The sequence below is a fragment of the Leptonychotes weddellii genome, chromosome 10 (assembly GCF_054177405.1).
Source record: "Leptonychotes weddellii isolate Sample4059 chromosome 10, ASM5417740v2, whole genome shotgun sequence".
Classification (NCBI taxonomy): Eukaryota; Metazoa; Chordata; class Mammalia; order Carnivora; family Phocidae; genus Leptonychotes; species Leptonychotes weddellii.
In genome coordinates, this window is record NC_138378.1 from 109,132,762 (window position 1) to 109,144,775 (window position 12,014).

Below are 12,014 nucleotides of genomic sequence, written 5' to 3' on the forward strand. Positions count from 1 at the left end.
GCACATGCCTCTTGCGCTGGCTCTTCTCTCCGCGTCCTCTCTTGGTCCCCTCCTCTCCCACAGAGTTTTCGGGTTTTGCTCTCTGTTTTCGAGACTTCGCACTTCTGAGAAAGATGAAGTTCTACCAGAATAGTTCTGCCTTCTGCTGGAAATACCCTGTTAGGAACATCTTTAATCGTAACTTGAATAATACACGACTGGTAACAGAAAATCTGAAAACACAGTGAAAAGGCCTTTCTCCCTGAAGGAATACGCTCTGGATGTACGTTTCTCGTAACCCCAAATGGGGCTGCGTTGTGTGCACCATTCCATAATTTGCTTATTCTCAGCTTATATACTGGGTCTTTCCAGATCAGTAAGTAGACTTCTACGTTCTTAACTTTGTGCTAGTCCACAGGGTCGATGCGTTCTAAGTGGCATTGTCAGGCGCTTGCCTGGGGGCGTTTGGGTGTTTTCTGAGGGTTTTTGCTATTACAGGCAGTGAGGAACTTTATTGTGTATGGAGCTTTTCCCCCCAGATAACTGCCCTAGAGCCAGTTCCTGGAAGCTTTGGCCCGGGGGCCTTGGTTGTGCCCCTCCAGTGAAGGATTCTTTAGGGACTTAATCCCTCTCTTTTGGGAAGACCTCTCTGCTTTTGCAAACCCTGCGTACCTGCGAGGCTGCTGCCTCCCACCCCTTCCTCTGGTGCCCAGGGAGCACCCACCCTATCCAACCCCCAGTCCGGGAGGATCCTCAGCACCCCGAGGGACAGGCTGATTCCTACATGGACATGCCTTCCCTCGAGGCTGGACTTCCCGCTCTCTGCTCACAGAAGGGGGGCCACCGCCCAGTGTCCTGTGCAGCCTCCAGCGGGGAAGCTGGACCTTTTTTTGAAGTGTGAATCATGTATTTTGTCACAATTGTTTATACAAATGTTGCTTTATCTTCACAAAAGAATAATACGCATTTTAGTATAAAAATGTCTTACTGCCTACGTTTAGATAAAATCACTGCTCTGGGATGACCCTGTGGTTTTGAAGACCTCCCGGCACACTGCCAGGTACCCCCAGACTTGCTCCCGTTGGAGATTTATTGATTTCTGCCCCAGCTTTATCGAGAACTAATCAGCATATAGCACTGTGTGAGCTTAAGGTGTACGGTGTGACTTAATACGCGTATATATCGCGAAGTAGTGACCACAATAAGGTTAGTTGCCAAGTCCATCAGTCGCCACACAAAACTACTATTTCTGAGATTTGGAAGCAAGATGTCCCCCAGGTGGGCCACGGCGGGGTGTGCAGGTGGTCTCAGCCGCACCTGGGGAGATGCACAGCCGCGGCTTCTCGGCCGCCTCGCTCGCGGGCTTGGACGCCTTTGGTGTTCTGGCCCCCGCCGAGGTAGCAGGCCCGCTGGGAACCCTGCAGCACCCTGGAGTGCATGAGAGGCCCCCTTGGACTGGGGCTCCCGGGAGTTCTTTAGTGATTCATGGGGAAATTCACACTTGAGGAGCCCCAGAAACCAAAGTTGCTGAAAGCCTGGGATATGGCAGGAGGGCAATGAGGCAGGAGCAGCAGGTTCACTGGCCGCGGGGCTTCCAGGAGGGTGGGCTCAGGGGTTCTTGGGGGCCCCCCTTCCACCTGCCATCTGCCAGGAGCGGTTCTCCGGGTCACAGGAGGGCCAGGAGCCAGGGCTGGCGGGCCTTGTCGTGTACCTCTGCGGACAGCACTCAGCCCTGGCCTGGCCTGGGACCAAAATCAATGAGGAATGCAGGGGGCACGGTGACAGACGTCCTGCTGGTCACCACCACATCCCTCATTAGGGCGGCAGCATGTGCTCTACTGACTGGATCTCCCCATCCATGTTAGCGCACAAAGACTGGCCTGGATGAACAGTGTGGCGGTGCTTTCTACTTCTTTGTTTCTTTTTTTAAGGTGATAGTTTGAAGATTTATTTCTTTATTTGTCAGAGAGAGAGAGCACAAGCAGGGGGAGCGGCAGAGGGAGAGGGAGAAGCAGGTTTCCCCCGAGGAAGGAGCCCGATGTGGGACTCGATCCCAGGACCCTGGGATCATGGCCTGAGCCGAAGGCAGATGCTTAACCGACTGAGCCCCCCAGGCATCCGTTGTCCACTTTTTAAATCCAGTAGTAAAAATTTCAGTGCGGGAGAAATTCCTACAGAGCCCCAGTGTGTATCAAACAGCCTGAGGGAGAATTGGCCCGGTTGGGACAGGAGTAGAGACTGGATGTCTGCCCCCTCGGCCTCAGCTCACCTCCCCGTGGCCCTGAGTGGCTCCGTGGAAGGCCGAGGCCCTTCGAGCATGGTCTGAAAGCCACTGGGAAAGCTGGGTGTGCGGTCAGCCCAGAGCAGAATTAGAGGCAGGCAGTCCCAGGTTCAAATCCCAGAGGGCACTGGGCACGTTGTTGAACATCTTAGCGCCTCAGTTTCTCTCTTTAAAAATGAAAGACAAAGTCCAGCCCCAGTGGTAGAAGGATAAAGTGAGACGTAGTATAGGAAATTTCCTTTGTGTGTTATTATCGCTACTTCAGCTTTGCTCTGAGGAAGCCCTGGGCTGTTTGAAGTAAAGGCAGCCTTCCCATTTCCTGTGGTGGAATGCGGCTCCCAGCGCCCAGTACAAGCTGTGGGACTTGCTGCAGCCAGGCGGCAGGGCCGCCTCCCACAGCCTGGCTCCCCAGCAGCCGGCTTGATTGGCTCTCCCTCGTGGGATTGAAGGGACAGTCCCTGGGGATTGGAATCTTGGGAGGTCATACCTGCCATCCGCCTGCCTCAGGCTGCCCCCAAGGAAGAGCATTAGAATGACAGACAGAGCCTTTCACCTGAGGGACTGGAGGGCAAATCCAGTGTCTTCGTGGTTATTACTCGGGAACCTGCCCAAGATCACCCAGTCACGCACCCAGTCACGCACCGTGGGGCTCCGGGCAGGACCTTGCCTGTTCCCTCCAGGCTAAGACCCCTTTTGGGCCAGCATGCCAGTTTCCCAGCCCTCGTCCATGTGTTCTCTGGGGTGGGTGATGGGGATGATGGGTTTTTGCAATCGCAGGGACTGCCAGGCCTCAGGGGTCACGTGAGCATTTGGAGTGTCACCGGGGATGTGGGAAGAAACCAAGACGGCCCAAGTGAGAAACAGGCAGAGGCCTTGATTGAGAGCTGGCCATAGCAAGGAAGGGGTCAGCCGCCAGACCTGCATTTAGCGGAGACTCGGAGGCAGGCTGGGAGTAGGAACGATTCCTAGTGGGAAAGAGAAGGCTCGGGTATGCCCCAGCTGGTGGCTGGTGGCGAGGGAGGCTGCCGCCTGGAGGTGGGGCATCCTGCACGCCCTGCGATCGGTTGGGGGAGCATATTTGGCCTGCTCTGGCTGGTCCTATGAAGAGGGAAACCAGGGTAAAGATTAGGGTAGCTGGCAGTTATCGATCAAGCCCTGGCCATCGCGGGCCCTAGCCGCAGAGCTGTGGTTTGATTTCCTGGGCTGGTTGCTGCAGGGTGTGGGACACAGGTCTGTCTGACCTCTGCTCTGCGCATTTGTATACTCGGTCTCTCGGGGCACTTCGGGTGCGGCCAGAGCTGGGTCCTTGCTTTCCAGCAGTGGGGGGCGGACCCCCTGCACCCAGACCAGCCTGGTTCAGTGGTGGTGCAGGTGTGTGCTAGGTGAGGGGCAGGGTTTGGCCCCCGTGCAGAGAAGAAACGTCAGCACGCACAAGCTGAGAGGGCAGGGGCATCATGAGGGCCTGGTCAGTGAGCCCTCAGGTGAGGCTCAGTGGCCTGGGGAGTCAGGCTCCGGCTGTTGAGAAAGATCCTTGAGTGTGACCCTGGGGCTACAGCAAATGATGGGTGTTTACCAGGCAGGCCTTGTTTATTTATTTAGGGCCCAGAATAAAGTCCCTCGAGGGGCGGAAACATGATGTGAACCTTGTCAGCATCGGGCTCCCACTGTGCCCTGTGCCAGTCTGCATGTGGGCTCCAGCTTCCAGAGCATTCCTTACTCCCATGCAAGAGCTAAGGGAACAGACCCAGAGAAGTGAATGACTGGCCTGAGGTCATATGTGGATTCCCTGGCATTCCCCCTCCAGGGCTGCTTACCCGGAACAAAAAGGCCAGACTCTTCCCCAGGCCCTTTGGGCTGTGCCCCGACTTCCCCTCAGACTCTCCTCCCCCGTGTGCCTGCTGCCCGGCTCTTGGCCACTTGGCGCTTCCCACCTTGGCCTTTGTGCCGGGCCGGTCTCTGCCTGGAGCGCCGCTTTCCCGACTCTGCTCAGCCCCCGTCCAGCGCTTCCCCGAAGCTCCCGTCCGGGGAGGCTGGCCCAGCTCCCGGGGCGGCTGCCTGTCTTCCATGAGCCGCACCATGCTGATGACTGGGTCATCGTGGAGGCCCCGAGGCCTGGTACTACTACAAATAGCATTTCACAAAAGCTCATTTATGGGCACTCTGAAGATTTTCCCTCAGTGAAAAAGAAACTGAATTTAAAATTTTAAAATGAAAAATACTTTATTGGAAAGCAGGAACATTGTATGATTGGAAAGAAGGTTGACTTCTGTATTTGGTTAAACATCACCCTGGCTTGGAAGGTAAGTCGTGCTGTCTGTGAGTCTTGGCTTCAGAAGGATCCAGCACCTTCTGTTTCGTCCAGGAGATGCTCCCGCAACTCAAGTGACACAGGTCCTGGGCAGCTGGTGCCCCTCGGTGGTCGGCCAGGGGGGCAGGTGCATCCGGGAACACGGACACAGACCCCCTGGGTGGCTGGAGGGGGGGCTGCCGTCGTTTGTCCGTCACTGTCGCCACAACTCCCTGAGCCCCGTGAGCAGGGCTGCTCCTTGGACTGTGGGAGCTGTCGGCCTCGCCGGGCCGCCACCCTCCAGTTTGCTCCACCCGCATGATGTGGCCCGCCCTGGACCGCTGTCTGCCATCAGGCACACGAAGCAGGAGAGCTGGACCTGCATGCTACAGGGACTTGCTTCCACACGCCTGCTCCCACCCCCTCCCCCCATGCCACCTGTGCCGGGCTCGAGCCTGCCCAGGTTCAGGTGACCTCCTTCCTGCTTACCAGGAGGTCTGTCCACCGCTCACTTCTCTGTTCCGTGCCCCGTTGCCCTAGCCCTGGTGACAAGAGTCTAATCCTGTTGGCCCGCCCTTCGCCGAAGGGAGAAGAGAAGCATCCTTTATCGTGGTGCAGCGGCGGGTGGCAGATGGGCACGGCAGAGTTGGGCGGCGCAACCCGCAGACAGTGGGCAGGAGTAGAGCAGGGACAGGGCTGGTGGGGGCGGGCAGGGCTGCAGCCCGTGTATGCAGCCTGAGTCCTCGTTCATGCAGTCTGTGAATGAGGGGAAGAAACTGGGCTTAGACACACCTTACCCAGGACACGCCTGACCTCTCCCTGAGGCCAGAAGTCTGGCATCATTCTAGACACACCCCTTCTGCTCACTGATCACTTCACAGTCCAAATGTTCTAGGAGCTCTTTTGCCTTCTGACGTTCCCCCTGACCCTGTCTCCCCGTCTCCCCGTCACACTGCAGTGCTCCCCCAGGCCAGGCCCTCATCATTTCTCCATGGACCGTGAGCCAAGCTGCCCTGGGGACCCGGTTCCTGATCATGCCCAAGCCATGCCCCTGGCAGACCCCCACAGATGAGGGGCTCACTTCCTCTGCCTGAGTCCATGTCTGTTTCGCTTTGCCTTCTCCAGGAAGCCCTAGGGCTGGGTTGGATCCTTCCCCTGTGCTCCGCGTATTCCGGAACTGGTGCCCTGTGTGGTCATGAGGGGTTTATGGGCCTCTGAGTCTCAGCTGTGAGCGTCTGGGGACACTGCTGAGCCCGGAGGTGCGCATGGGAGGTGCTTCGTGAGTGCTGGGTCACAGAGGGCGTTCGGAGTGAACACACCTGCTGCGTACAGAGTGGCTGAGGGCGGGTGAGGAGACCAGCTTCGGAGGAGCAAAGCCTTCCAGGTACCGTCTCTGTCTCCGACTGGTGCTGGGAACCCCGTCTTCATGCCCTTTCCACTCTTCCTGGAGGAGCAGGTAGAGATCAGTCTGGACAAGAGATGTACTATCATCTGTGTCCATCTGTCTGTTCATTCGTCTGTCCTTCCCTTTTCCCCTCCTTCCTTCCTTTCATCCCTCCATCCTTCTTTCATCCAGTATCTATTGAGCGTCTGCTCTGGACCAGGCACACTCTCGTGTCCCAGAGACTAAAGATCGGGGGCCGACCAGAGCAGGACCCTGGGGCTTTGAGCTGTCAGTGCTCCATATTTCCTGCCTGTTCTTTGTGTCCCCTGGAGACGGTCAGGGAGAGTTGGGGACGGAGGATGGCCTGGGTGGATGGGGTAGAGTACAGAGGGTGCCCGACTGAACGGCCCCACGAGCCATAGATTCACTTTATGTCAGTTCAAGACAATGAAAGATCAGAAATGTCTCTGGGGAGAAAAACAAGATCATTCATCCAATTTGAGAGGAAAATTCACATAGCAGGAAAGTCTGGCCTAACCTGTGTCCTCAGAACCAGAAGTAGGTGTAAGAAGGGAAATCACTGAGATCTCTGAAGCTTCTCCAGACAGAATTCATCACGTTTGTTCTCTCACTTCCTTTGTTCTCCAGACAGTTTCCTCCTTTCCGTCCTCTGATTTCTGGTCCGTGGGAAGTCTCTGGCCCCCTGCTCCAGGGCGCCAGGTGAGGGCTGGCTGTTGGGTGACTGAGGGCAGCAGTGGGGCAGAACCCACAGGCCCCGGGCTGGGCCAGTGGCTCCAGATTCCTCGGAGAGTCCAACACAGCTTCCTGGGCCGGCCCTGGGGTTCTGACCCCGTAGCTCTCAGCTAGGGCCGTCTCTGGCTGGCCTGCCTCGAGGGGCATGGCCTGTCATTGGTACCCACTTCCCAGGGGTCATGAAGGCGAACTGGCTCGGCCTGATCTGTGAAACTAAAAGCAGGTGTCCCTGTCGGAGCAGGCTACCTTGGCCCTTCAGGGTGTGTGAGGTGGCATGGCTGAAGTTTCTGGAAAGCACTCGCTGTGATGAGGGAGAAGGCCTGGCTCCTTCCACCTTGCCCAGCACCACAAGCAGGGCCCGGGGGGTGGCACCAAAGCAGAGGCGTGTCCCTAGGGGTCTGTGCCCTGAGCCTGTCTGGCTTGTGCCCAGGATGGAGGAAGCAGGGACAGGGGCGCTTGGGACTTCCAGGCACAATCTTGCCACTGAGCCTCTGCTCTCCATCTCGTCCTCGAAATGTGTAGGCCCAAGCCTGTTGTCCTCACCCCATCCTGCATCTCCTCCCTGCTATGGGGACAATTCAAGGGGACAAGAGCACAGGACCGTGAGTGGGGCCTCGGCCCTGAGTGCATAGGTGTGCTCCATCCTGGAGGTGTGACCCAGCAGCGGGTGCCTTTCCAGCTCCCGTAGCTTCTCCCATCTCAGCTGAGCCTGAGATTCTACCGGAAGTCTGCAGCCAAACGTGGGAATGGTCGCCTCTGAGCACCCTGCCCTCCAGCACCCAGGGCCGCCTGCCGTTCTGTCCATCTGCCGCTGGTTGGTCGGTGCCATCAAGGCGGGCAGGGCTTCTGCAATTTCCCACATTGTGTTGCCAACAGGCGCTCAGACGGTGACCTCTGTCCAGTGGATCTGCCTGCCAGGGAGACGGGCACACCAGAAATCCTGTTTCCAGTAAAAAGCGTATTTTCACTATTTGCTGGAACCTTATAATGGCTAATTTTGGCATCCACAGCAGGGACTGGATCGCTGTGTTAAAGTAAAACGAGGTTTGTTTATTTATTCGCCATGTGATTTATGTATGCAGACCTGCAGGGTTCGAGTCTGTAAAGGCTTCCATGCGCTCTGTGTCACCACCACCCGGGGCAGGAAAGGATGCAGTCCCGTGGCCCAGAAGCCTCCGGCGTGCCCTCTCCCAGTTTTCCGAAGCACCATCTGGTCCAAGGCAGGACCTTGGCCAGTGGATGAATGAGACATCAAGGGACCTTGGTGGGGGTGACAGAGCCAGTGGGGCTCTGAGTAGCCAGAGAGGTTTCCTGAAGGAGGTGGGGTTCGCTCAGTGGGACTGAAGTGTTTGCTGGAGTGACGGAGGTTTCACTTCTCGAGGCTGCTTTCTGCTGGTCCCTGGGTACCACCTGTTCCCAGCCTCAGACTACGTCCACCCCCCTTTCCAAGTGGCTGTGAAGTGACTGAGCCTGGCCCTGGGAGCACGAGGGGCCGTTGGCCCCCACAGCGTCCAGAAGGAGAGCAGCTTCTCTGCCCGGTGCTCATGCGGGCAGGCCTGAGTCCTGGCTGGCCCTTCTGGGCGGGGAGCTGTCCGGCAGTCATCTGGTTCGTTCAGACATTTCCCTGCTCCTCCCGCACACCCTGACGGAGCACAGGGCTCAGCCGCTTCTGCTAGCAGGGCCTCACACCTCAGGGCACCTGAAAGTTCCTTCTTCACACAAGCTCAGGCTCACCTCGCCTGCGTGGCTCTGACCAGGCCACCTGCGCCAGCCGGCGGGGCTCTCATGAAAAGTCCTAACCTTGAGCTGTGTCTGTGATTCCGTAGCTCTAAGAAGTCCAAGAAACGCCCTGAAGTGGCTGTGAAGCCTAAACCCTCACCCCGACTCACCATTTTTGATGAGGAGGTGGACCCTGATGAGGGGCTCTTCGGCCCAAGCACGAAGCTCTCCCCGCAGCGCCCCGCAGAGGACATGCCCCTCCAGGACCGTAAGTAGAGCCTCCAGGCATTTCCTTCACTCTGGGTGTCCGCTCAGTGACCCAACCAGCCTTTTGTAAGTGGTTTTGGACCTGCCCATGTGAGCACAGTGGAAATCTTCTCCTTGTCCTGTTTCGACGTGGTACACACTCAGGTTATGGAGATTTTCTGCTGGAGAAATCTAGTCTTGCACTTTGTGTCCCCATAGCCTGGAACATTGCAGGGCTGTATGTTTATTCTGATCATCCCATGGAAGAGGAGGTGGCATCTTTGTCATTCCAGTGGCCAGATGTGGGCACTGTCTGGGAAGGAGATGCAACCACCCAGGTGTGCTGGGGCTCTGTACGATTTGGATTCTAATGAGAGATTTTGTGTGACCTGAATAAACCCCACTGGAGGGTCCTGTGCAGAGTCGGAAAGGGGAAAGCCGAGCAGCCTTGGGACTTCTGTACTTGTCCCTGGGTCTGACCTTTTGTCACCCCACCTGGGTCCTCATTCAGGATGGACAAATGCTGTCCCCCATTAATCCAGCCAGCACTTGGTGACCACCCACTGAGGGCCAGACTCTGTGCTGAGCCTGAGAACACACCGATGAGACAGACACAGTCCTGGCCTCACGGCTCTGAGGACATGTCCTGACAATTTCAGCGTCGCCTTTGAGTGCTGTCCCTTGCCCTCTTTCCCCACCTGGGCCTCTTCCTCGGGTTCTCTGTGCTCAGCCTTTTCCCTTGCCCACTGTCTCCAGGCTGGGCCAGGAGGCTGGGCGAGGCTGTCTCCACCTGTACCCTCTTGGCAGCTGAGGACGGGCCAGGACGTCCTCTGGACCATTCTGCTCCTCCCTTCCCCACAGCCCTGAAGTTGTTTGAAGATCCTGACCTCGGCGGTGCAGTCCCTCTGGGTGACCCCTTACTGCTGCCTGCCGCCAGTGAGAGTGGAGGGCCCATGTCCCACGCGGAGCTGTTCAGGTACCACCTGTCCCTTTCGGTGCTTCTCCGCCAGCCCTGAGAGTAGCCTAGACAGAGCCAGGGACCTGTCCCTGTGTGGGAGCATCTCCCAGCTTCGGCCTCCAAGGGAGGCCATCTTGGCCCCTCCGAGGCAGGAGCCTGTGGGTGGGCGCTGACCGGGAGGCAGTGGGGGGGGCTGGGGTGGGGGTGGGCCGCAGCCCCACGCAGCCCTGCAGGTTCCAGAAAGAACTTCATGAATACAAGTCTTTTCCTTTCCATGTTCACACTTTTATAGTTTATGTGAAGAATAATTAAACTATATAATTGCAAGAGCAAGTATAATTGGCATAAGTGGGTTTGGGAACAACTAAGATGGGTTCTTGGTAGCACACAGCCCTCCTGGGGGGAGCAAAGTGCAGATGTGCCGGACCGCGGCCAGTCCCGGCAGGGTCCCAGCGCGGGCTGGAGAAGGGAGTGTGAGGCGTAGTCTGTTCCGCGGAGGTGGGTGGACAAGTGCCAGCACCTATTCAGAGCACTTGCCGTGGTCTGTGTGCTAGACTCCACACGCGGCCCGATTTCATCCTCACGACGGCCCCCCACCTAGGCTCGATCTCTGTTTTAGAGAGCAGAGTGTGGGAGAGGTAACTGGTCCAAGGCCACGGCTCCCCCAACTGGAGGACAGGACACCGGCCTGTGTCCTGTCCTCCCTGCTCCTTCCAGGACTCTCGAAGCACTTAGAGGAGAGGAGGCTGGGAGATCTGCCTCCCGCCCCGGGCCGGCAGCGCTCCCCAGGCTTCGGCGTGTGCCGGCTGCGCTCTCCGCGTGCTTGGGACTGTGCGTCTCCGTTGCGTCATCCGTGCCCCCAGAACGCAGCCTTGCTCAGCGGTGTACGGGAGGCCAAGCTGTGTCTTTCCAGGAACGGTTATGTGGTGCCGAGAGGCTGTCATCTGCGCCCTCGTTAGCAGCCTCGGCTGTTAGGCAGCCCTGTCAATGCCTGGGTCACAGCGAACGCTGTCTCGTCTTTACAGCTCCCCGTGGCCCCTGGCGTCTCTTCACTGTCATCTGTGTCCTCGGCCCTGACCGCCCCGGCAGGCTGGGAGAAGCTGGGGCGGTGCTGTCTTGAGAGGAGAGACTGAGGCACGGGGAAGCAGACTCAGCCGTGAGGAGGGCGGCAGGGCCCCCCTGAGTGCGCCCTGCCCGGGGAGGCTCCGCCATCTCCAGGACTCAGTGCGTCCCAGGGAGGCCATTCCCCGGGGACTGCGCTGGCACGGTTCCTTCTGAGTCTGACACCAGCGCCTCCCGACCCGCGTTCTGCAGAACTCCGGTGTTGCCTTCAAGGGGGTTCTGTGGCCGGATGGCTGGGGCAATACCAGTGTTCAGCAGGACTCTGAGGGCATGAGTGGGAAGCAGCGTGGGGTACTGCACGTTCCCGTTGGTCTCGGGGACCCTCTCCCTTTGGCGTGCTTCTTGGCATCCCCCAGAGCCCTCTGGGGGTTACTGGAGAACGGGTGTCCGTGGCCCTGCCTTCACTCTGCCACACAGCTGGTGATGAAGAATTCACGTTCGGAGAGCGGGAGCCGGGTTCTATTCGCCTTTGTGCTGGCCCTGTGACTCTCCGGGCAGCGATCGGGGTTGCTTGTGATAAAAAAGCTTCCTGATGCTCATTCATTCACCGATGCTGTCACGCGTCTGTTCATGCCATCGTGGCCATCAGCGAGCCTGAAGCCCCCCGGAGCGCTGTGCCCGGCAGGTGCTGGAGTCTGACAAGCCTCAGCTCCCTCTTGCTGAGCAGCCAGGCCAGTGGGTGGCCTGTCCCCTGCAGGGGCCTGGGGAGGGGGAGTGGGGCTGGGGTCTTTGGAGCTCCCCGCAGCCTCTCCTTGGGAGCCGGACCTTGCGTTAGTGGGACCCAATTCCAGCCGTGACTCAGGGTGCCTGGGTACAAATAGAGCACGTGGGAAGGGGTGCCCCCCCACCACCTCAGCAGCTTCTGGTGAGTTCCCAGCAGTGTTTGCCCCAGCTGTATAAATCGTGGACGCTGACATGGGCTGTTAGCTGCTGGTCTGTTTCCCTACGGGCCCCTGCGTGCAGATAATTCAGTGCCCCCCAAGCTTTCCCTGGGCTCCAGCTCCGGTGGAGGATGCAGGAGGAGCCAGCACCTGCCGTGGGGAGCTCAGGGAAGAGCTGCTGCTTGGGGGGTCTGGTCAGGAGCAGCCCATGCTGGGTTACACTTGGGGGGATTGCCGCAAGCCCAAGACAGCTACCTCTCTTCGGAGGCCTGGCTTGGGCCAGGCCCTCTCGGTCTGGACTGGAAGGACATCTCTGCCATCCGCAGAGGCTCTGACTTCTGCTTTTGGGGTCTCTGCCCCGCCGCAGGCAGTGACCCGGAGCTCCTCTGGCAGCTGGTACTTGG

The 12,014-nt window shown here is 58.3% G+C and overlaps 1 protein-coding gene across 3 annotated transcripts in view; it reads left to right on the forward strand.

The window, feature by feature from the left end:
• Positions 1-12,014, forward strand: part of HS1BP3 (HCLS1 binding protein 3) — a 37,705-nt gene that overhangs the window by 14,118 nt on the left and 11,573 nt on the right. For 2 of the 3 annotated variants that reach the window (XM_081797132.1, XM_006746270.3), the window contains exons 5-6: positions 8,511-8,671; positions 9,511-9,625. In XM_081797132.1, coding sequence (XP_081653258.1) covers positions 8,511-8,671; positions 9,511-9,625 — 276 coding nt within the window. Of the gene's footprint in view, positions 1-8,510; positions 8,672-9,510; positions 9,626-10,632; positions 11,175-12,014 lie in introns of those variants that run through there. The other variant, XM_081797133.1, reaches the window with a different exon arrangement.